The sequence below is a fragment of the Ailuropoda melanoleuca genome, chromosome 11 (genome assembly GCF_002007445.2).
Source record: "Ailuropoda melanoleuca isolate Jingjing chromosome 11, ASM200744v2, whole genome shotgun sequence".
Classification (NCBI taxonomy): Eukaryota; Metazoa; Chordata; class Mammalia; order Carnivora; family Ursidae; genus Ailuropoda; species Ailuropoda melanoleuca.
The window spans coordinates 13,487,100-13,508,183 of record NC_048228.1 but is presented as its reverse complement, the minus strand read 5'-3'; the positions used below and the strand labels follow the sequence as shown (position 1 = coordinate 13,508,183).

The following is a 21,084-nucleotide window of genomic DNA, read 5'->3' as shown; positions in this document are numbered from 1 at the left end:
ATGGAGAGATTAAGAATAATAAAAAAATTGCAATAAAATACGTGTGAAGGAGGGGGTAATTGTGGACAAACGCAGCATTCAAATTCATTTTTCAGCTCTTTTACACACCATTTCAATCTTATTTTCTGCTTGTTAATGAGATCTTGTTGCCTGGGCTAGGCAAAACCTTCCAATATCGGGACGTAATTGCACATAATTTTCTCTCCTACCAGTGATTTGCATCAGTTTTTTAAAAATTCTGGGCTATTTAACACCCCACCATCCCCCTCCCCGTCTTCCTGCCTACAAATCTCCCACTCCCTCCTCCTTCCTCGTCTCTGGTCCAGCAAGACTCATTTTAAATGCTTATTATAAACGCACTGTCGCCAATAAAGAGAAAAAAAAAAAACACAAGGAGGAAGTAAGGAGAGAAAGAAGCACGGGGAGTTTCCAGGGCCCACCGCATGAGGGGCACAGCTCGGGGCCCTAGAGCCCGCAGACGTATCCCGCCGAGGGTCACTGCAAAGCACGGTCAGGCAGAGCTGTTCAGAGTCCTGGCTCTGCCACTCAGCGGCTCTGTGGCCTTCAGCAAGTTGCTGAACCTCTCTGAGCCTGTTTTCCCAGGCGGAGGGCTTCTGCAGAGCTTGAATGACTTCACAGAGCCAAAGCGCGTACGTGGGATCGGGCATCCTGTAGGGTATTCAGCTGATGGAGTGTGTCCCCTGGCTGGACTGGCTCCTCTGGGGCCCTCAAATGATGCCAGGACGGGGAGCTGCCGTGGTGAGGCACTTAGGAGACCGCTTTCATAAAGAAATTGAAATAAAGCCTTGCTTTTTTCCTTNCAGGACGGGGAGCTGCCGTGGTGAGGCACTTAGGAGACCGCTTTCATAAAGAAATTGAAATAAAGCCTTGAGATTTTTCCTGCCCGCTNTTTTTCCTTCCCGCTTTGGGAGGGAAGGGAAAGCTTAGCATTTGTTGATTTGGCCTCTGAACCTGACTATGTCCTGTGGGTGCAAACCTCAGCTTCACCAGATGGGGTGCAATTCGAACCTGGGGGGGCTGTTAAAACAGAACAGCAAGCAGAGTGGGCTCTGGAGGCAGACTGCTCCAATCGCAGCTCTGCCACTTTCCAGAACCTGCCACAGAGCCTGGCACATGGTGGGTACACGGATAGATGGATGGGTGGATGACTGTGGACAAGTCGGCTTCTTCATCTGTAATCTGAAGGTCACGAGACACGGCCCGGACTCCGTGAGTGGAGGCCGCTACAGCGTTTAGCTCTGTCCCAGCCGGCCGGCCCGGAGCATGTGCTCCCCGTTAGCTGTGGCCGTAATCAGTCCGCGCAAAAGAGGGAAGGGAGAAAAGAACATCAAGGAGCCCAAAAGGACCAAAAGGCTTGTGCGGTGATGGCGGCCACGTGATGCACCCCACACTCAGACTGGATGGGGTAAATATGTAAATCCCTTTTACAGGTTCCTTCCTGTGAAGCTCCAGAGAGGAGCGAAGGACACAATGATCGTGAGGCGTTATGGGGCGTTACGAAGCAGCGAAATGAGTGGTGGTGGCATGAAAGAAACACCCTCTTTCCAGGAGGTGGTGGCAGGAGCCCTTGACTGGGGGTTTGGGGCTCTGGGGGCCGGTCCCAGCCCTGCCCTTAATCCGACTATGATTTGGAGCAATTTTCTCCCCCTGTCTGGGCCTCAGTTTCCACTTCCAACTCTGATAGAATCTGCATCTAAAAAGCCTGGGGGAGAAGGAAGCTCCAGCCAAGGGTGCCTTCCCCCTCCCCCCGGGACACACTCTAGAAGACCCTGAGGAAGCCCCCAGCACAGGACACCCTGCCCGTAGGCTTCAGCCAAACCACAGAAATGCGCTCCTGATTCTTTGCTCGGGACTCTGGAAGGTGAGCAGCCCAGAACAACTTTCTGAGCCTGTGTCCCCTTAAACTGGGAGCCCTCCAGGACAGTACTGGCTTCTCCTGTCACCCCAGGGCATCTAAGGACAGAGTCCCCCCTCCCCATCCCACTTCTGAGTGTGAGCTCCTGAGGATGGGGGCAGACCAGGGGCCCCTCAGGGCAGGAGCTGTGTCTCCCCCATCAGACTGGGGAATTCCTAAGGGCAGGTATCCTAAGGGACCTATACATAGGTGTCCCCTTTGTATCCCTGCCCACACCCCCTACCAGCGTGCCCTGCCACGGCAGGCATCCTATCACTCACTGTAGTTCACTTTCACGCCACAAAAGTTTCCTCTTGCCCTAAGCCGTCCTGGGTTTTTTCTAAGAGTTGTTTCCAAGGACCTCAGCCTAAGGGGGTCTGCGAATCCTACTGCCCAACGTCTCATGGGCAGTAGACCGACCCTCGAACAACACGGGCTTGAACTGCGTGGGTGCCCTTAATACAATCTGCCCTGGACCCTGGCTCTCACATAATGAATCGTTATGGGGTGCCTACTCTGTGCCAGGCGCTGCAAATGCATTTTCTCTTCCTTACGCTTTTCTTAGTACATCTCTAGCTCATTTTCTTGTAAGAACACAGAACCTACAAAATTGGTGTTCGTGCACTATTTACATTCTCAGGCTTCAGGGCAGTAGTAAGCTATGAGTAAAGTTTCGGGGGAGCCAAAACGTATACGTGGATGTTCGACAGTGTGGGGGGTGGGCACCCCTAATCCCCACGTTGTTCAGGGGTCCACTGTGTTGGTTTTCCTTGTACCTCTTCAGAAGGACCACGTACATGAAGCTGGGGACGTCCCTGCGCTGGGCACCAAGTCCCTAATCTTGTACATCCGGGCTTTGCAGGGCGTTAAGGGGCGGGGCTACGAGGGAACCAAGCCTCACGGGTGTCTGAACGTATCAGAAGGCCTCTGCCCGTGTGTCTCAACTCTGCCCATTGGCCCCTAACCTGAGGTCCTGGCCTCAGTCTTCTCATCCAAGACATGGGTTGAATGAGTTTTCCCCTCCGCCAAGCTGAAGGGGAGAGGATTTCTTCTTGCTGCCCGCCAGTCTCCAAAAAAGAGGGAAAGCGTGCACACCTCTGAGGCGGGAGGGCAGGGTCAGTTACGATCTCAGGCTCCAGAGAGGAGGGCTGAAGCCTGGCTTGGCCGCCCAAGTAGTGAGGGTACAGGAAACCCTCAGAACAGGGTCCGAGTCACAGGGGCTCGAAAAGTTTAGCTGTCCTTGTCAAAGTAGACACATCGCGTGAACTTGCTGTTTTATTATGTATTGTCTGTCTGTCCTGTTAGACTGCCAGCTCCACTAGGGCGAGGGCGGGGGCGGGGGGGTCTCCATCTGTGACATTCACTGATTTACCCCCAGGGCCTAGAACAGTGCCTGGCACATAGCAGGCACTCTGTAACTATTTGCTCTGTGAGAGCTGGGGTCCAGGAGAGAGCTGAATAAGTGGTTTTTCTGTGGGATTCTGCTGGGCACTCGTTCTGTGGAGTCTCTGATGCTTGACGGCCCCCACTTCCCAGACTGGGTCTGAGACAAGGGCCCGGGTCAGGCCCCGGGAGGGGGCACCTCTCCAGGCAGCAGCAGACCTGCCAGTGTGATGAGCAGCGGCTCAGCAGAGCCCCAACTTCACCCCCCAATGGGATGCCCTTGGGCTAAGGCTACCTGGGGGGCAGTGGTGGGGACCTGCCGTCCCAGGGGAGGGGAAGCCCTACCCCACATGGAGCCCACCCCATCCCTCTTACCCACGCGAGTTCCGGACAACCTCCCTGCTGTTGGGGGGAGAGGACCCAGGGAAGTGGATCTGTCCTGGTGGAGAACGCCACCCCCCACCCCTCCCAAGACCGTGGAGATGTGCCCAAGATGTGCAGGTGGCCTGCTCAGAGGGAGGAGGGGGCGTCCCGGGAGTCACAAATACCAGGAACTCTTCTAGAGACCCAGAAACACCCCCTGGCTGCCCCCTTCCTCAGGAAGCGATCGGAGCTTAACCCCGGCAGTTCACACGGACAGAAGCACACACAGCCTGCCCTCCTGGCCTCCCTGTGCGCAGCCCCTCTCCCTGCCGGCAGCTGTTCACCTCCTGGTCCCTTCTGCCCCTGTCAGACCCTCCATCTGTCTTCACACCTTTGGTGGGAACCTCTGGGCAAGTCTCCGGAGTTGGCCCAATCCATCACGTCCTCATAGCCTCTCCGCCTGAAGCGTGGGGAGCAAGCCTCCCAAGCAAGGGTCTCTGGGATGAGAGGTGAGGGTCCGGCTCAAGCAGGGACAAGGTCGGGCTCCTGGCTGGTTCACAGTAATGGCTGTTTTTTGTTTTGTTTTTTCTTCTCTCCTCCTTCCCTGAGGCTTGTTACTGGGCCCACACAGTGCACGGACTTTTACCCCATCCTCCTTCTTTACCCCATTGCCAAGCCACGCTCCAGAAGCCAGGGGCCCCTTATCTCTTGCCTCTCCTCTGCCCGGTGACAAAACTGTCACGTTGGGGAGAAACCGCAGCCCACCCGGAGACAGTGGGCTGCGAGGAACAGTAGTCAGAGAGCCAGGTGCCCTAGACTCTCGGCTCCAGCCTGGCTAATGTGTCCCCGGCCCCCCATCCGTAAAGTCAGAAGGCTGGCCCACATAATCTTGACACCCCTCTTCAGACTTCCAAGCAATGCTCCTCCAACCTGTTTCGTACCATGAAGACAGCCCTGGGCCACCTCCTCAGGTCACCCTCAGGTCACTCCACAGCCACGGTCACCGAGCCCGTGCTGGGATCCTGTCCTGTCTGTCTCTTGACTCTCTGGAAGGTTAGCTCAGCCAGTTTGTCCTCAGTACTAACGACATGGAAACCACGGCCTTGAACCCCAAAGAGGCCAATTAGGTTCCAGCGGGTAAACATTCTGGTCTGTGGGCTGCATCACCCCCACCCCGGAACGTGGGCCCCAACAGGACTTGGCGCATCACTGTTAGGAGCTCTGCGTGCGTGGAGCTCCTCAAGTTCCCCAGAGCTCAGCTCTGCCCCGGCCCTGGGCTAAGTGCTTTACACACGTGAGCTCATACCTTCCTCAACAGCCCTATGAGATAGGCGCTAGTGTCATCCCCATTTCATGGATGGGAAAATCAAGGCAGACAGAGGGGAAGGGATCTTACCCATTAACAAATGATGACAGTAAAATGCAGTCAGCTGTCAACCACAGTCACTAACAGAGACAAACAGGGATGAACCCAAACCACGCAGAAAATGAACATTCTTGCAAAGGTCTTAGCCCAGGGGTTGGCAATTGTTTTTCTGTAAGGGCCAGAGAGCAAATATTATTTGCTTTGTGGGCCATGTGGTCTGTTTTGAAATTTCTCAGCTCTGGTGTTGTAGCCCTGAAGCAGCCATAAATATGTAAATAAATGGGCATGGCTATGTGTCAATAAAGCTTTATTGACAAAAAATAGGAAGCTGGATGGATATGGCCAGGGGGCCGTAGCCGACCTTTCCTTTGGCCCCCTTTTTTCTTCAAGTAACAGGTTTCTTATACTAATTGTATCATCTTGGCGATGGGCGGGAGGGGGTTGGCAAGAGGACTAATGTTTTTTGGCCCCTATTTTGTGCCGGGCTTGGTGCTAAGGCTTTGGCCAATTAGCACGCTGAATTCAGAGAACACCCTTCTTGGGAGGTCAGCAACACCTGGTTTAAGCACTCTTTAGTTCAATGGGGGATAAACTGAGGCTCCAAGATGCTGACTTCTCACCACCCTGAGCAGTGGAGCTGGGATTGAACCCCCTGCAAGCCCCCACTTTTCCTCCCGGACCACAGCTATTCAGAAACCTTGTGCCACATGTGTTCCCACAGACATAAGGGAAGGGACTCAGAAGGTGGCAGGCTGGGTGAAACCAGCCTTGGATTTCACTCTTTACTCCATGGATATTTGAGAGCCTGCTGTAGCCACAGAAAGGACCCCTCAAAGTCACCAGTATTACCACGTCCTGCTCCCCAGCCCCACCAGTCACCACTGTCAGCCTCAGCACTGTCTTTCTGGCTTGATCTAGGGGTGGCCCCATGACTTCCAACAGCAGGGGCAGGCAACAAGGGACTTTGCCAGCAACCAAGCGCTCGAGAGTGCATGAGCTCCAAGACCCAAAGGGAGCGGAGTTCCAGTCTAGAACTTCAGTTGTATTTCTCGCTACCAATCAGATGCGGTCCTGCCTCTCACTCATAGGTCACTCCTGGGGAAAGGCAAGAGATGGAGCACAGGATGCAATCCAGGAAGGACTCCTGGTTCTAGAACAAAGCCCAGACCACAGTCAGCATCCCACAGGAGACGGTACAAAGCTTCCACCCACACACTGTCTGAAAATGCTAGACTTTTATGGACCGAACAGCCACAAGGTGGGTGGAAGGCCAGTTTCAGAAGCTCTGGGGGGGGCTCTCGGGCCAGGAGCACGTCTATAGTGTGTTTCTGGTGGCCACAACAAACCCTGATTCCATATCTGCCTGCTGGGTTACCCAGACCTGCAGCTTGGAGAACACAAATCCAGGGCGAAGGACCCCAGAATATGGACCAGGGAAGGTGGAAGGAGCATCTCCACTTGCCACTGTAACACTCTGAAGGTACCCAAGAGCCCATGGTTTCTAGGACGCAGGTCCGGCAAGGCCACCTACCTGGGGAGACAGGCCGTTGCTGACGGGGTTCATGTGGTTGGAGGACGCTGCCGGGTTCATGAAGCTGTCCGAGTAGCTGGAGAAGCCGTGGCGGGCTCCATACGCAGAGCTGGTGTCAGCAGCTGCGGCGGCCGCAGCCAGCCCACCCTGGTGCATGGTGGACGGTGGGAGAGGCTGGGGCCGGTGCACGGTGCTGCCCCCATCTGTGGAGAGACCCAGGAGAGGGCCTGAGCAAGCGGCCCCAGCCCAGATGGTGGGCATCCCGGGGCAGGGAAAGAAGCACCTGCTTGGAAAACAAGCCAGGAGCCTCCTCGTCCCAGTCTCCATCCAGCAGAGGGAGGGGACCACCTACTCTCACTACTCAGGAGGGGCCAAGCTGGCTTCTGCCAAGGGCGCTAGGGACTAGCCCAGTCTTAACTGACAGCTAAGGGACGTGCCGCATAACTCAAGGCAACTGTGAACCAGCCATGTTGCTTAGTGTTTGACACATAGCAGGGCTCGATAAGTGTCATCTGGACTCAGAGTCAGACCTTGCTGGCCTGTCCCGCTGGCTGTCTACCCAGGCCCGTCCCAACAGCATTTTGTGGGCACCAACCACTTGCAAGGTGCCTTTACAAGTACTGGCTACGGGTATGAGGCAAGAATACGATTCTCATTCTACAGATGAAGAAACCAAGCCTTGGAGGGGTCGGGGCTCTCGTACAAGGTGACAAGGCTAGCAGTGAGTGGTGGGGCCAGGGTTTGAGCTGCCATTTCTGCTCCTGGCTGCGGGGTTGCCGTTCTATTTGCCAGGGCAAACAGAGAATGGGACAATTGTCAATTTTTCATCAAGAATCATAGGGAGGGTCCCCTGCCTCTCTTCTCGGCTTCCAGAACTCCAGCCTGCCAGCCCTTTAAGAGGGAGCCACGGGGACCTCACGAGTCACATGTCAAGTAGTGGGATTGCTAATGTGTGCTGAGGGGGAAGCAGGGGGTGGGCAGAATGGAGGGAAGGTCCAGGGAGGGAGGGTAGCCTTGTCTGTCTGTCCCTTCTGCATTTTAATAAGACTGCAGGAAATGTATGTGACTTTACAGTTTGAGACGCTCTGTTCTAAAAGTGTTCGGGAAGGCTGCGTTGTGCCTGTTCACCGGGATGCTCTGTGGTCTGTTGGCAGAACCAAGAAGTTCAAGGGCAAGACCTTTTTTCCCATTTTAACAGCCCATCCACAGGCAAAGAGACAAATGGTCATTTCAAAAAACAGCCTTGGGGCACCTGGGTGGCTCAGTTGGTAGAGCTGCTGACTTGGGCTCAGGTCATGATCTCAGGGTCCGGGGATCCAGCCCCGCATCGAGCCCTGCTGCGAGGCCTGTGTAGGGCTCCGCGCTCATCAGGAGTCTGCTTCTTCCTCTGTTCCTCCCCCTGCTAGTGCTCTTTCTCTCTCTCATTCATATAAATAAACAAAACCTTTACAAAATAGCCCTTATGATTCCTTCTTGGTGAAGGAAGGGAGGGATGGGGGGTCAAAGGTCATGGCTGAGATTGTGCACTCACCTTGAGAAATGGTGGTGGGGGGGTAGGTGGAGTCCGGCAGCTGGTAGGGGGGCAGTGTGGGCATGCCGGTGGGCGGGAAGCCCCCTGGCAGAAGGTGGTTGAACGCTGCCAGCTGGTTGGCTCCTGCCTGCTTACGCCAGCGGGCGCGGCGGTTACTGAACCAGACCTGGGGGTGAGGAGCAGAGAGAGGAGAGCCCTCAGCCTGGCTCCGGGTGGAGAGCTGAGACACAGCTAGAAGCGGTCCCTGAGCCATCACCCTCTGTCCAGCCAGTATCCCCCCCCTCCACCGTGGGAGGAGACCCCCGCCTCCCTGCCGCTTGGTACAGCAGGCAGAGCACTTCCGTGGGCGTGATCCCACCCCGTCCTCACCACCACCCGGTGAGGGGATTAGCATCGTTCTCCCCATTTTACAGAGGAGCAAACGGAGATGCAGGGACAGCGAGGGACTTGCCCACGGGACAGCGTGAGCTGGAGGCACGGGAGGTCTGGGTGACTCTGGGTGCAGTGTCCCCTGCGGCTGCTCCTGCCCTGACGGATGTCCGGGGGGGGCCACCCCCATTCTAACCCACGCTCACCCCCACCTCCTCCAGAAAGCCCCACGTCGGGAACACGCCTGAAGGAAATGCCCCTGCCAGAGGCAGATGTGAGAACCTGGTCTTTGTCCGGAGCCCTAAACTTTGCTTACCCAGCACGTGGCCCCCTTGATCAGGAAAACCCACCTCACACAGACACAGGCATTTACTGAGCAGCCGTGGAAAAAGAACCTAACACATCGGAGTCCTCCTCTGCTCCAAGCCCTGTGCTAGCGCTTTCGCGTCTGTCCACGTGGAGACCCGTGAGACGTGTCCTCCTATTCCCATCTCACGGAAGGGGAAACCGAGGCTCACAGAGGTCCCACAACTTGCCCAAGGCCACACAGCTAGCTAGCTGTAACGAAGCTGAGGTTCGAACCTCAATCAGACTTTCTAGAACTCACCTGTCTGGATTGGCCATGAGTTCTGGGCCAGCAAAGGGGAATGAGGGTGGGACACAGAGACTGCTTTGTGGGGGGAGGGTTCTTTTCCACTCTGGGCTTTGTACATGCTGTTCCCTCTTACCCAGGCCCTCTTCCCGCAGCCGGCTCCTCGACAGCAGGCTGGGCTGCAATGCCTCCACCTCTCTGATTCCCTAATCACTGCATCTAAGGCAAGTGCAGGCAGGTCCTGCCTCCTCTCCAGAGGCCTCCAGCTTCCTCGTGAGCTCCCAGCACATGCAGTTAGCATGTTTGTTTCTGGGCTATGCTTCTCTTTGTCTCCCCCTCAGGCTCTCGGACCCACGGGCAGAGGCCATGCTTTTCTTGCTCACTGCTTATGGCTCCCTAGGTGCTCAAGGGATACTGAATGAATGAATGAATGAACGAACGAACAAGGGAATAGAGAGATGTCTCTGGTGTGTCTCAGCCAGGGCTGGTGCCGTAAGTCTCAGTTGGGAGCCCCACCCCTCCGTGGTGGGATAAAGACCTTGACCTCTCCTGGCACAGGATCACTTAAGGCCCCCCCCAAACCTTCAAACCACGTCTGCAGACACAGGGGATGGCCGTCTCAGCTGGATGGTGGGGAGGGGGGTGCTTAGGTGGCCCTGGCGTCTTCTTTTGTTTTCCAGAACCTTCTGGAGGAGAGAAGCTGTGTTTAGCTTTCCGAGCCAGACGAATAGGACAGCTGCCTCTGACACGTTTGGGACACACAGAGAAAGGCAAAGAGGCAGTCAGATCAGGAGTGAAGACGGGCTCTGGATCAAAATTAAGGTCCTGGCTTCTCCCCACTCCCCAGGGCGCTGAGGGCGTCCCCGGGGGCATCCTGGTGGGATGGATGCCACTAGCCCAACTGAGGGGCTTCTGAACTGGCGAGGAGTGGGCAGTGTCTCCTCACTTCCTGCTTCTGGGAGAGGGTGGGGGGCTCATGTTTGTTTCCATCCTGTGTTTCCCAAAGGGTGGGCGTCCTAGCACCCCACGCTGGAAGGACATCCCAGACGGCAGCGACACAGACCTTAAAGAACCCTGAACCACTGAACTTGCCCTCCAGGCCTTCTGGGCGCGTGGAAGACGAGGTCTGGGCTTGGCGCTAATGCAGCCTTAGTGCCTGCCTGACACCTGCTGAGCTTCCTTTTCAACACAGAGAGGGGAGCCCCTGCACATGCTATTCCCCTGCGGGACCGCCGTTGTGTTGTTCGGTCTGCCCTGGTGTGTGTTTCCAAAGGCCTTCCTTATGTGACAGTGGCAGACACTTTTATTTTAAAACTTATCGATTTTGTTTTAGAAGTGAATAACAATATGGGTCATGTGCATACGTGGCAGCAATCTCGAAGCTGGTCGGAGAATGACTTTGGTGTGGGACCCGCTGCTCCCGTGTGGCACGCTGTCACAGTCCCTTAGCTGGGGGTCACCCTTTCCTCGAATAAAGAATACTAAAGAAAGTTGGAGACGTTCTTCCCCTTCCATCCTTCCCCGTCTTTTCCTTCTCCTTCCCTCCTTCTCATCTCAAACCTTTGCTGGGACTCTGCTGCATGCCAAGTGAGATCCTAAGGATAGACAGCTGAACAGGACAGTCCAAGCCTTCCTTCAAGCGGCCCCCTGCCTGGGCACACAACAGACAAGGCAAAGAATGGCTGTTTCTCGGGGCGGTAAGCTCAGGTGACATACAGGTGCTGGGAGGAGGTCTGAGGACGGGCTTCTGACTTCACCTCACAAAATCTGGGAGGACTTCCTGGAGGAAGGAATCTGGGAGGACACGCCCTTTGCTGTCAATTCTCTCACCGCTTCTTCCTCTATTGTTCTGTTTTCCCAGGGATGTCTCCATCCCAGCACATCTCCCTCTTCACAATGTGTTCACAATTAAGAGCAGGGAGTCCAGAACCCGACAGCCTGGGCTTGAATCCTGCCTCTAATTCCTAGCTAAGATGGGCAAGTTCCCTTATCCCTCTGTGCCTTTGTTTCTTTGTGCCTATTACTGGCATCCCCCTCTGGTGGTTCCGGACCTCAAGTGAGTTCACGCCGGCAAAGTGCTTGGAACAACATCTACAACCATCCCGCTGGAAAGCCTCTGCTGGCTAAGCTGGAAGAGCTCTTCGCCAGCAGCCGGGGCGAGCTGCCCATTCACTGGTGGGCAACGGAGGCTCCAGGAGGGGCAGGGGTAGCCCCAGCACCCACCCACAATCCCGGATCAGGGTTGCGTCCTTTGAGAGCAGAGGCTGAGTTTTCGTATCCATTTTTGGTCCTTCCCCCAACACCTCGCACTGGGAGCAGGACGCTGCAGGAGCAGCTGTTAACGGAGCTGAAGAGTCCATCTGACCCTTCCTCCAAGGAGCCCAGAAGAAAAGAACGGGACAGGCCGACTCAGGATCAAGTCCCAGCACTGCTGCTTGGTAACTCTGTCTTTAGGAAATTTCTGCCCTTAGCTGAAGCTCAGGTTTCTCACCTGGAGGGGGAGGGACTAACCACACCTACGTCCCAGGATGGTGGGGAGGATGATAAAGATAATGTATGGAGAACTCGGAGCATCAGGCCTGGCGCGTAAGGAGTGCGCTATAAACATGACCTACTGTTAGGGAAAGACTGTTAATTATAGGGCTTCCAGCGCTTCTAAAATGGGATCCCCGCGCTTCTAAAATGGGATTCCAGCGCTTCTAAAATGGGATTCCCTTCAGGGCGGCTTCTGTTTCTGGAGGAAATACATAAGCTCAGAGGTCCTGGCACTTGGGACACAGTGGATCCGTTTACCTCCAAGGAAGATGCATGGTTGGCCCCTAGCTTTTTAAAAATGAAGAGCCTTCCAGAGGAAGTCATGTGTCCTCCTGCCTGACCCCTTTCCCACACTTCCTGGTGGCTTGCTGCCAGCCGAGACAGGGGTGTCTCCTCCAGACATCGGGGATGCCAAGTAACACCTGTAGGCTTCAAAAGCCGGGCTGGAGCCGAGCCAGAGGGAGGGAACGCCTGTCACGTTTTCCTGTTTCCTTGTTTCCTGGGAGATCAGCTCTATGACAGCAGAGATTTCTGTGTGCTGAATCCCCAGTGCCTAGAACAGCATCCTGCACACAGTAGGGGCTCGATAAGGGAGTGCCAGATGAAGGAACCAGGTGTTGCCAGGGTGGCCAGAGTCAGAACCATCAAGAACAGGTGCAGTTTAGTAAGAACGTACCCCGCTTACGGTGCTTCTGGTGCCAGGCACGTCCTAACTTTGAGCGTGAGTTTTTTCACATATGCTCGTCTAACCCTTAGAACAAGGGGGGGTTATTACTGTCATCTCTGCTTTGCAGATGTGGAAACTGAGGCCAGAGGCGTACGTGCTGGAGCTGGACCTCACACCTCGGCATCTGGCTCTGAGCCCGCTCTGAACTGCTCCATTCTCCCACCATGTCCCTGGGGCCACTGAGCTGACATGTGTCAGGACTGCAAAATCTCAAACCACAGACTCTTCAAAACAGAGACCTGAGACCTCAACACCATAGAATTGGAGCAGTGCTCGGGAGGCTTTAAGCTCTCTGCCCTACTACCCAGAGCAGAAGCACTCTCACCAGGGGTTCTGATCCACTGGACATTGTACTTTGGCTTCCAGTCATGGGGATTTCATCACCTCACAAGGCAGCTCTGATTGCCAATAAGTAAGGATCCTAGAACTTTAAGGAGACTCAGTGATCATTTAGTTCCTTGCCTTTATTTATAGATGGGAAACCAAGTCTCAGGAAGGAAAACTGATCTGTTGAAGGCGATTCAGCTGATCAGAATCAGAGACCAATGGAAGCCCAGGCCTGTGGCTCCCAGTCCCACCCTCTGGGGCCTCTTAGCTGCATCTTCCAAACCTCTTCTCCAGGCCAAATCTTCTATCATTCTTGTCTTGACTCTTTGGGGGTCAGCCTTTGTTCATTCTTTCCCAACTCAACATATACTGACCCCCCCCCGTTGGGGTCAAGCTAAGTTCTCAGGCTAAAGCCGGGGAGGTTCACTGCCCTGGGGGAGCCCAAAGGCTGACAGAGGAGTCAGCATGTGCAAGAGGTCTGCCTTGGCCCCCTCGCTCGGGCTTTGCCTAGGCTCTGGCTGATCCCCCTGTTCCCAGCCCCCCTCCCTCCTTGGACCTTGAGTGACACCTGTTTCTGGGTCCCCTGGGCCAATAAAAGCACTGCCCTGACAGCCAGGAAATTTTACAAGGAGCGGTCAGGCTTCAAGGAGGTGGGAAGCAGCCGTGGCCGCCAGACGTGGGAATGAGAAAGCACCCAGGAATGTGCCCAGGAGAACAGCTGCAAGAGGATCAGAGCAGGGGGAGGGAGGCCCGGGGCGAGGGCAGGCTCAGATATCAGCCTGGAGAGGAGGGGAGGGAATGAGATGAGCTGGCTGCTGCTGCCTGCCCCCTTCCCCTGGGGGTCTCCCTCAAAGGCAGCCACTCCAGGAGTGGGGGTGGAGAGGGTGGAGGGAGGTACACTGGCTCCTGGAGCGCTTACGTGCCAGCTTGCTTCTAGAACTTTCCCCANATCTGGGAGGACACGCCCTTTGCTGTCAATTCTCTCACCGCTTCTTCCTCTATTGTTCTGTTTTCCCAGGGATGTCTCCATCCCAGCAGGCATCTCCCTCTTCACAATGTGTTCACAATTAAGAGCAGGGAGTCCAGAACCCGACAGCCTGGGCTTGAATCCTGCCTCTAATTCCTAGCTAAGATGGGCAAGTTCCCTTATCCCTCTGTGCCTTTGTTTCTTTGTGCCTATTACTGGCATCCCCCTCTGGTGGTTCCGGACCTCAAGTGAGTTCACGCCGGCAAAGTGCTTGGAACAACATCTACAACCATCCCGCTGGAAAGCCTCTGCTGGCTAAGCTGGAAGAGCTCTTCGCCAGCAGCCGGGGCGAGCTGCCCATTCACTGGTGGGCAACGGAGGCTCCAGGAGGGGCAGGGGTAGCCCCAGCACCCACCCACAATCCCGGATCAGGGTTGCGTCCTTTGAGAGCAGAGGCTGAGTTTTCGTATCCATTTTTGGTCCTTCCCCCAACACCTCGCACTGGGAGCAGGACGCTGCAGGAGCAGCTGTTAACGGAGCTGAAGAGTCCATCTGACCCTTCCTCCAAGGAGCCCAGAAGAAAAGAACGGGACAGGCCGACTCAGGATCAAGTCCCAGCACTGCTGCTTGGTAACTCTGTCTTTAGGAAATTTCTGCCCTTAGCTGAAGCTCAGGTTTCTCACCTGGAGGGGGAGGGACTAACCACACCTACGTCCCAGGATGGTGGGGAGGATGATAAAGATAATGTATGGAGAACTCGGAGCATCAGGCCTGGCGCGTAAGGAGTGCGCTATAAACATGACCTACTGTTAGGGAAAGACTGTTAATTATAGGGCTTCCAGCGCTTCTAAAATGGGATCCCCGCGCTTCTAAAATGGGATTCCAGCGCTTCTAAAATGGGATTCCCTTCAGGGCGGCTTCTGTTTCTGGAGGAAATACATAAGCTCAGAGGTCCTGGCACTTGGGACACAGTGGATCCGTTTACCTCCAAGGAAGATGCATGGTTGGCCCCTAGCTTTTTAAAAATGAAGAGCCTTCCAGAGGAAGTCATGTGTCCTCCTGCCTGACCCCTTTCCCACACTTCCTGGTGGCTTGCTGCCAGCCGAGACAGGGGTGTCTCCTCCAGACATCGGGGATGCCAAGTAACACCTGTAGGCTTCAAAAGCCGGGCTGGAGCCGAGCCAGAGGGAGGGAACGCCTGTCACGTTTTCCTGTTTCCTTGTTTCCTGGGAGATCAGCTCTATGACAGCAGAGATTTCTGTGTGCTGAATCCCCAGTGCCTAGAACAGCATCCTGCACACAGTAGGGGCTCGATAAGGGAGTGCCAGATGAAGGAACCAGGCGTTGCCAGGGTGGCCAGAGTCAGAACCATCAAGAACAGGTGCAGTTTAGTAAGAACGTACCCCGCTTACGGTGCTTCTGGTGCCAGGCACGTCCTAACTTTGAGCGTGAGTTTTTTCACATATGCTCGTCTAACCCTTAGAACAAGGGGGGGTTATTACTGTCATCTCTGCTTTGCAGATGTGGAAACTGAGGCCAGAGGCGTACGTGCTGGAGCTGGACCTCACACCTCGGCATCTGGCTCTGAGCCCGCTCTGAACTGCTCCATTCTCCCACCATGTCCCTGGGGCCACTGAGCTGACATGTGTCAGGACTGCAAAATCTCAAACCACAGACTCTTCAAAACAGAGACCTGAGACCTCAACACCATAGAATTGGAGCAGTGCTCGGGAGGCTTTAAGCTCTCTGCCCTACTACCCAGAGCAGAAGCACTCTCACCAGGGGTTCTGATCCACTGGACATTGTACTTTGGCTTCCAGTCATGGGGATTTCATCACCTCACAAGGCAGCTCTGATTGCCAATAAGTAAGGATCCTAGAACTTTAAGGAGACTCAGTGATCATTTAGTTCCTTGCCTTTATTTATAGATGGGAAACCAAGTCTCAGGAAGGAAAACTGATCTGTTGAAGGCGATTCAGCTGATCAGAATCAGAGACCAATGGAAGCCCAGGCCTGTGGCTCCCAGTCCCACCCTCTGGGGCCTCTTAGCTGCATCTTCCAAACCTCTTCTCCAGGCCAAATCTTCTATCATTCTTGTCTTGACTCTTTGGGGGTCAGCCTTTGTTCATTCTTTCCCAACTCAACATATACTGACCCCCCCCCGTTGGGGTCAAGCTAAGTTCTCAGGCTAAAGCCGGGGAGGTTCACTGCCCTGGGGGAGCCCAAAGGCTGACAGAGGAGTCAGCATGTGCAAGAGGTCTGCCTTGGCCCCCTCGCTCGGGCTTTGCCTAGGCTCTGGCTGATCCCCCTGTTCCCAGCCCCCCTCCCTCCTTGGACCTTGAGTGACACCTGTTTCTGGGTCCCCTGGGCCAATAAAAGCACTGCCCTGACAGCCAGGAAATTTTACAAGGAGCGGTCAGGCTTCAAGGAGGTGGGAAGCAGCCGTGGCCGCCAGACGTGGGAATGAGAAAGCACCCAGGAATGTGCCCAGGAGAACAGCTGCAAGAGGATCAGAGCAGGGGGAGGGAGGCCCGGGGCGAGGGCAGGCTCAGATATCAGCCTGGAGAGGAGGGGAGGGAATGAGATGAGCTGGCTGCTGCTGCCTGCCCCCTTCCCCTGGGGGTCTCCCTCAAAGGCAGCCACTCCAGGAGTGGGGGTGGAGAGGGTGGAGGGAGGTACACTGGCTCCTGGAGCGCTTACGTGCCAGCTTGCTTCTAGAACTTTCCCCACTGCTTTCAAATCCCAGGCTGTGAGCCCACTTCTTCCTTCCCCATGGAAAGAACTTGGGCTTTGGCATCTGCCAGGCCTGAGTTTGGGGCCCAGCTCAGCCCCTGCCCGTGTGCCCCTGGCGTGTGTCTTCTCTGAGCCTGGCGTGTGTCTTCTCTGAGCCTGTGTCTTCTCTGAGNCCCACTTCTTCCTTCCCCATGGAAAGAACTTGGGCTTTGGCATCTGCCAGGCCTGAGTTTGGGGCCCAGCTCAGCCCCTGCCCGTGTGCCCCTGGCGTGTGTCTTCTCTGAGCCTGGCGTGTGTCTTCTCTGAGCCTGTTTCTGCCCCTGTGGGGCCTGCCTGGAGGTGACCTGTCCGACAAGGTGGTCTGAGGTTCCACCAGGTCATGTGTGAGAAGGCCGCAGCGTTCCGGAGGGCGGGAACAAAGTGGGTGCCCAGCAAAGGCTGGCTCCCCTCAGCTGGGAGTCCCTGGTGAGCAGTTTGGGGCAGCCCCTCCTACCGGCCCACCTGCCTCACTTATGGAGAAGACGGGCTGGGAATGGGTTCCCACAGGAGAAACTCGCCACCACCCTCTGCCTTCCTCTGCCACCTGGGGAAAGGAGGGGAGAGGAGGGGAGGGGGCAGGGGAGGGGCAGGCCAAGCCCAGGCAGGCTCTGCTCCTTCTCCACCCTCCCCGCCCCCTGTCCCTCCGATGAGGAACCGCACACTCGCGGGCGTGGAGGGAGTGTTCGAGGTCTGCCCACCCTCCCTCTGATGCTTCTAACCCACCAGGAACATGCCCGCTCCGTGTGCTTGCATGCTGCCTGTAACGGGAAACTCTTTACCCGTCTTCGAAGCTAGGCCTTTCAGGAATTTCCCACCGCATCACTTCCTCCCCTCATCAGAGTTTGGGAGCCGTTCATGCTTCCCGAGCCTTCCCTCCTGGCTCATCGCTGGAGGGATGAGGGCCGCCCAGCAGGTCTCACCGCACAGCCTGGCTTCCCCTAGGTCAGTCAAGCACCACCTGCTGCCCACTTACTCCGCATCAAGTGCCAGTGGCATTCCTCATCTACATGGTCCCTGGACCACCTGTTTCAGAACCCTCTGGGGGCCCACCCAAACCTGGGACGCTGGCCTCCTCCACCTTCTCGCTCCCGCCTCTGCCAGACGCCCGCAGGGCACACACCCGAGGCGCCGCCTCACCTGGACGCGCGCCTCCGTCAGCTTGGTCCTCTGCGCCAGCTCCTCGCGGGTGTAGATGTCCGGGTAGTGAGTCCTCTCGAAGGCCTTCTCCAGTTCCTCCAGCTGCTCAGCCGTGAATGTGGTCCGGCTGCGACGCTGCTTGCGCTTCAGCGGGAGGTCCGGCTCCGACTCCACGTCCGAGCCCTCGTCCAGCCGGTTCCCTACAGCCGGGCGAGAGGGCAGGAGGGGGAGGGGGCCTAGTGAGTTGGGGGGTGCTCTGGGCCCACCTTCCGACCGTTGCTGCATCGACCATCAGCTCCCGCATGTTCGCCACGGCACTGTTTACCGGAGTGAAGGGGGGAAGCAACCTCCATGCCCATCCTTAGGGGATTCGGTACTTTATGGCATGACTGGTTTTGTTCTTAAATCCCCCACAGCTGGGTGTTTAGGTTAGTTCCACAGACACGGAAGGAGGTCCATGACCTAGGACTGAGTCGTTTCACGATGAAATACGTTTGCTGAGATTTTCTAGAACTGTATTCTCCAAAAGGAGAGAATTTTGCTGTACATGAACTACATCTCCATGCACCTAAGGAAAAGGCAAGGTATAAACCAGTGTGCAAAGGTCGATCCCGCCTTTGGAAAAAGCATGCATGACACATTATGGAACACTATACTCAGAAGCCAAGCAAACATTAGCCTTCAGGGTGACAGAGCGATTGCCTTTTTTCTTTAATTTGTTTATAGTTAGTATTTTTTAATGACCATTTAAACAGCAATGCTACCGCATTTGGGGAAAATACTGCAAAAACTAAGGANAACATTAGCCTTCAGGGTGACAGAGCGATTGCCTTTTTTCTTTAATTTGTTTATAGTTAGTATTTTTTAATGACCATTTAAACAGCAATGCTACCGCATTTGGGGAACTGCAAAAACTAAGGAGGGAGGAAGGCCAGAAAAGAGGGAACGAGGGAGACAGACAGCACATGCGTGTGCTTAGGGCTGGCGGTCAGGAAGCTTTGACTCCAGACCTGATTCCACCCCTAAATGCCTAGAACTGTGACCCTAGGAGGGCTACCTTCTCTCTTTGGGCCTCGGTTTCCCTGTCTGTAACATGAAGGGTTTGGACTTGTGACTTCTATACCTAGGCCCTTCCTGGGATGTTTCAGAATCTGAGAGTAACCTTCCAGGCTGGAAGAGGGGATCTTATCTGACGACCTTGGCTGTGGCCATGGCCCCTACCCACTAGTCCCCACTAATTTCCACCCTGGAGTCTGGGGGGTGGATGAAGGCCATTTTTTCCTGTGTAGAGAGCGCCCAGGAATCTGGAGTCAGCTTACTTCTCAGCCCTATCAGGTCAGGTCCAGGCCAGGGAGGTTGCAGGAAGGGCTTGATCAAGCTCCTTGGCATTAGAGCTGAAGACACCCTGGGGACTGAACTGGCTTCTCAACCCCACTGATCCTGTGCCTCTTACCCATCTTGATCCAGCAGAGGGAATGCCAGCAAGGAGTGGCCTAGCCAGGGCTCAGGAGCTGCACCCTCTGTGGCCCCTGGGGGACTGTGGGGAGCACACAGTAGGGCCAGGAGAAGAAGAGACCAAGGAAGGGAGAGGAAAAGAGGAAGCAGGCCATCAGAGATTATCTTCCTCCCATTCTGGCTTTCTCTCTCTCTCTCCTGTTTTCCTTCAATCTCTCTCCCCTTCCGCTCCCAACTCCCTCTTTGGAATTCCTGGAAGCACGTCTGTGTTCTGTCATTCATTCGTTCACCAGAGCATCAAGAGAGCACCTGCTAGGTGCTGCCCCCACCCCCGGCTGGGTACACTGGGCTCGCGGCGCTCAGTCTGAGTCAGTCATGTGATCATACTGCAGATGGGAGACACTGAGCCACAAAGTCGCTCAGGAAGTCTCCACACCTGCACCCCGTCCCCACCCCTGTTCTCGTCCAACTGCTTTACATGTCTGTTATACAAACAGGTCTAGGCCTCCCCCACGAGACAACCTCCTCCTCCCTTCCTCAAAAACCTAATATAGCCTCTTAGATGTTAGGTGACAGGCTTTCCAGGTCGTGGGCAGAGCATGTGCCAAGGCCTGGCGTGGCAAAGGGCACGACTGGCAACATTGTCATGGTGCTGCATCCACAGCTCGGACGTCATCTGGTCTTGAGTAATGCCCCTCTGTCCTAGGTCCCCTTCCCTCCATCCTGCTGTCTTGGCCATTGTGCATCACCCCTGCTTTTTCTTGGCCACTGCCAGGCTGTCCCTGATTGTGACGCCACATGACAAGCGACCAATGGCAAGGGAGCCCTCCCTTCATCATTGCCTACATACATCCCTAAAGGCAGAGACCTGGGGTCAGATCCAACCCCTTCGTCTCCCCTTTTCCAGCTGCCCAGCTTCCCAACATTGAGAGGAGGCCACGCTGGCACAACTGGCATCCGGGGGCACCTTCCCCAGCACATCTGGGGCTCAGAGCCAAAGACAGCTAGTCCCAAGGATTTGATCCTAAATTCACTGCATAACCCAGAGGGGCACGGGGAGGGGGTCACATGGGTGGCGTGGACATGGAGCACGTTCACTGAACAGAGGATTTGGGGTGGGCCGTGGGGGAACAGCCTCCTGGCCAGTAGCAGCTCCTGCCCTCTGCCCCTATGCAGCTGTGAGACGGAAAGCTCTCAAAGAGGGGTGGGACAGAGCTGGTGCAGGTGTAGGGAGAGCCCCCAAGACAGAGGAATACGGCGAGGGACCTGCTCTCTGGGTTCCTGGATCCCATCTCTGCTCAGGGATGTGGGGAGTCTAATACAGAGCAAGGATAAAACAGCCCCACTCCCAACCTTATGGGGGAAAAACAGCCTCTGTCTTAGGAAGCTCCCAATCCGATGGAGGAAGTATCACCCCTATTGTGGGAATTTCCCAATCCGATGGAGGAAGCACGGCTTCCATATGAATTGGGGCCAGGACAGGCATAGAACATGAGGCAGCTACAGGACTTCAGAGCGCCTCAGAGCACCTGAGGATGGAATGGACGAGAGACAGGAAGGGAGACGGGAGGCGTTTGGCTTGTCAAAGCTTATGAGTGGGCAGGAATGAGGTCTGCTCAGGGCTGAGTCCAACCCAGGCTAGGTGCATGGAAGTGGACAGAAAATCACCAGGGCATTTCTACCACAGCCTCTGCCCCTCCTTCCAAGCCTGCCGGCCCTCACAGCCACTGACTCTGGAAGCCTTGGCCATGCCAGTGTGCCAGTGAGGCCCTACCATGTGTGCAGACTCAGCCCATCACCCCACCAGCTTCCCTGGCCAGCTCTTGGCGTCCTTAAATGACCGAGCCAGACTGTCTCACACCTCCCTGCCTTTAACTGTGAGCTTCCTCTGCTTGGAACGCCTCACCCCATTCCCCTGGGCTCACCCAGCAAAGCTACCTGCCTTCATGGGCTCTCAAAGCTCATCAGGGGACCCTGAACCCGTCCGTTTCTGGGTCTCTCGGTCCCATCAGACTGTGTGATCCCTGAATGGAGCAGAGACTGTGCCCGGCACACAGCCGGTGCTCAGTAAAGGCTTCTTAGATGAATCGGGCTTGGCAGAACAATTGCCAAGT

The 21,084-nt window shown here is 55.6% G+C and overlaps 1 protein-coding gene across 2 annotated transcripts in view; it reads right to left on the bottom strand.

The window, feature by feature from the left end:
- The window catches only part of PAX7 (paired box 7), a 108,756-nt gene that overhangs the window by 32,232 nt on the left and 55,440 nt on the right, over positions 1 to 21,084 (bottom strand). For both annotated transcript variants that reach the window (XM_034672292.1, XM_011234318.3), the window contains exons 5-7: positions 17,516 to 17,715; positions 8,090 to 8,255; positions 6,559 to 6,761 (exon numbers count right to left, since the gene is read on the bottom strand). In XM_034672292.1, the coding sequence (XP_034528183.1) occupies positions 6,559 to 6,761; positions 8,090 to 8,255; positions 17,516 to 17,715 (569 nt within the window). The remainder of the gene's footprint in view (positions 1 to 6,558; positions 6,762 to 8,089; positions 8,256 to 17,515; positions 17,716 to 21,084) is intronic.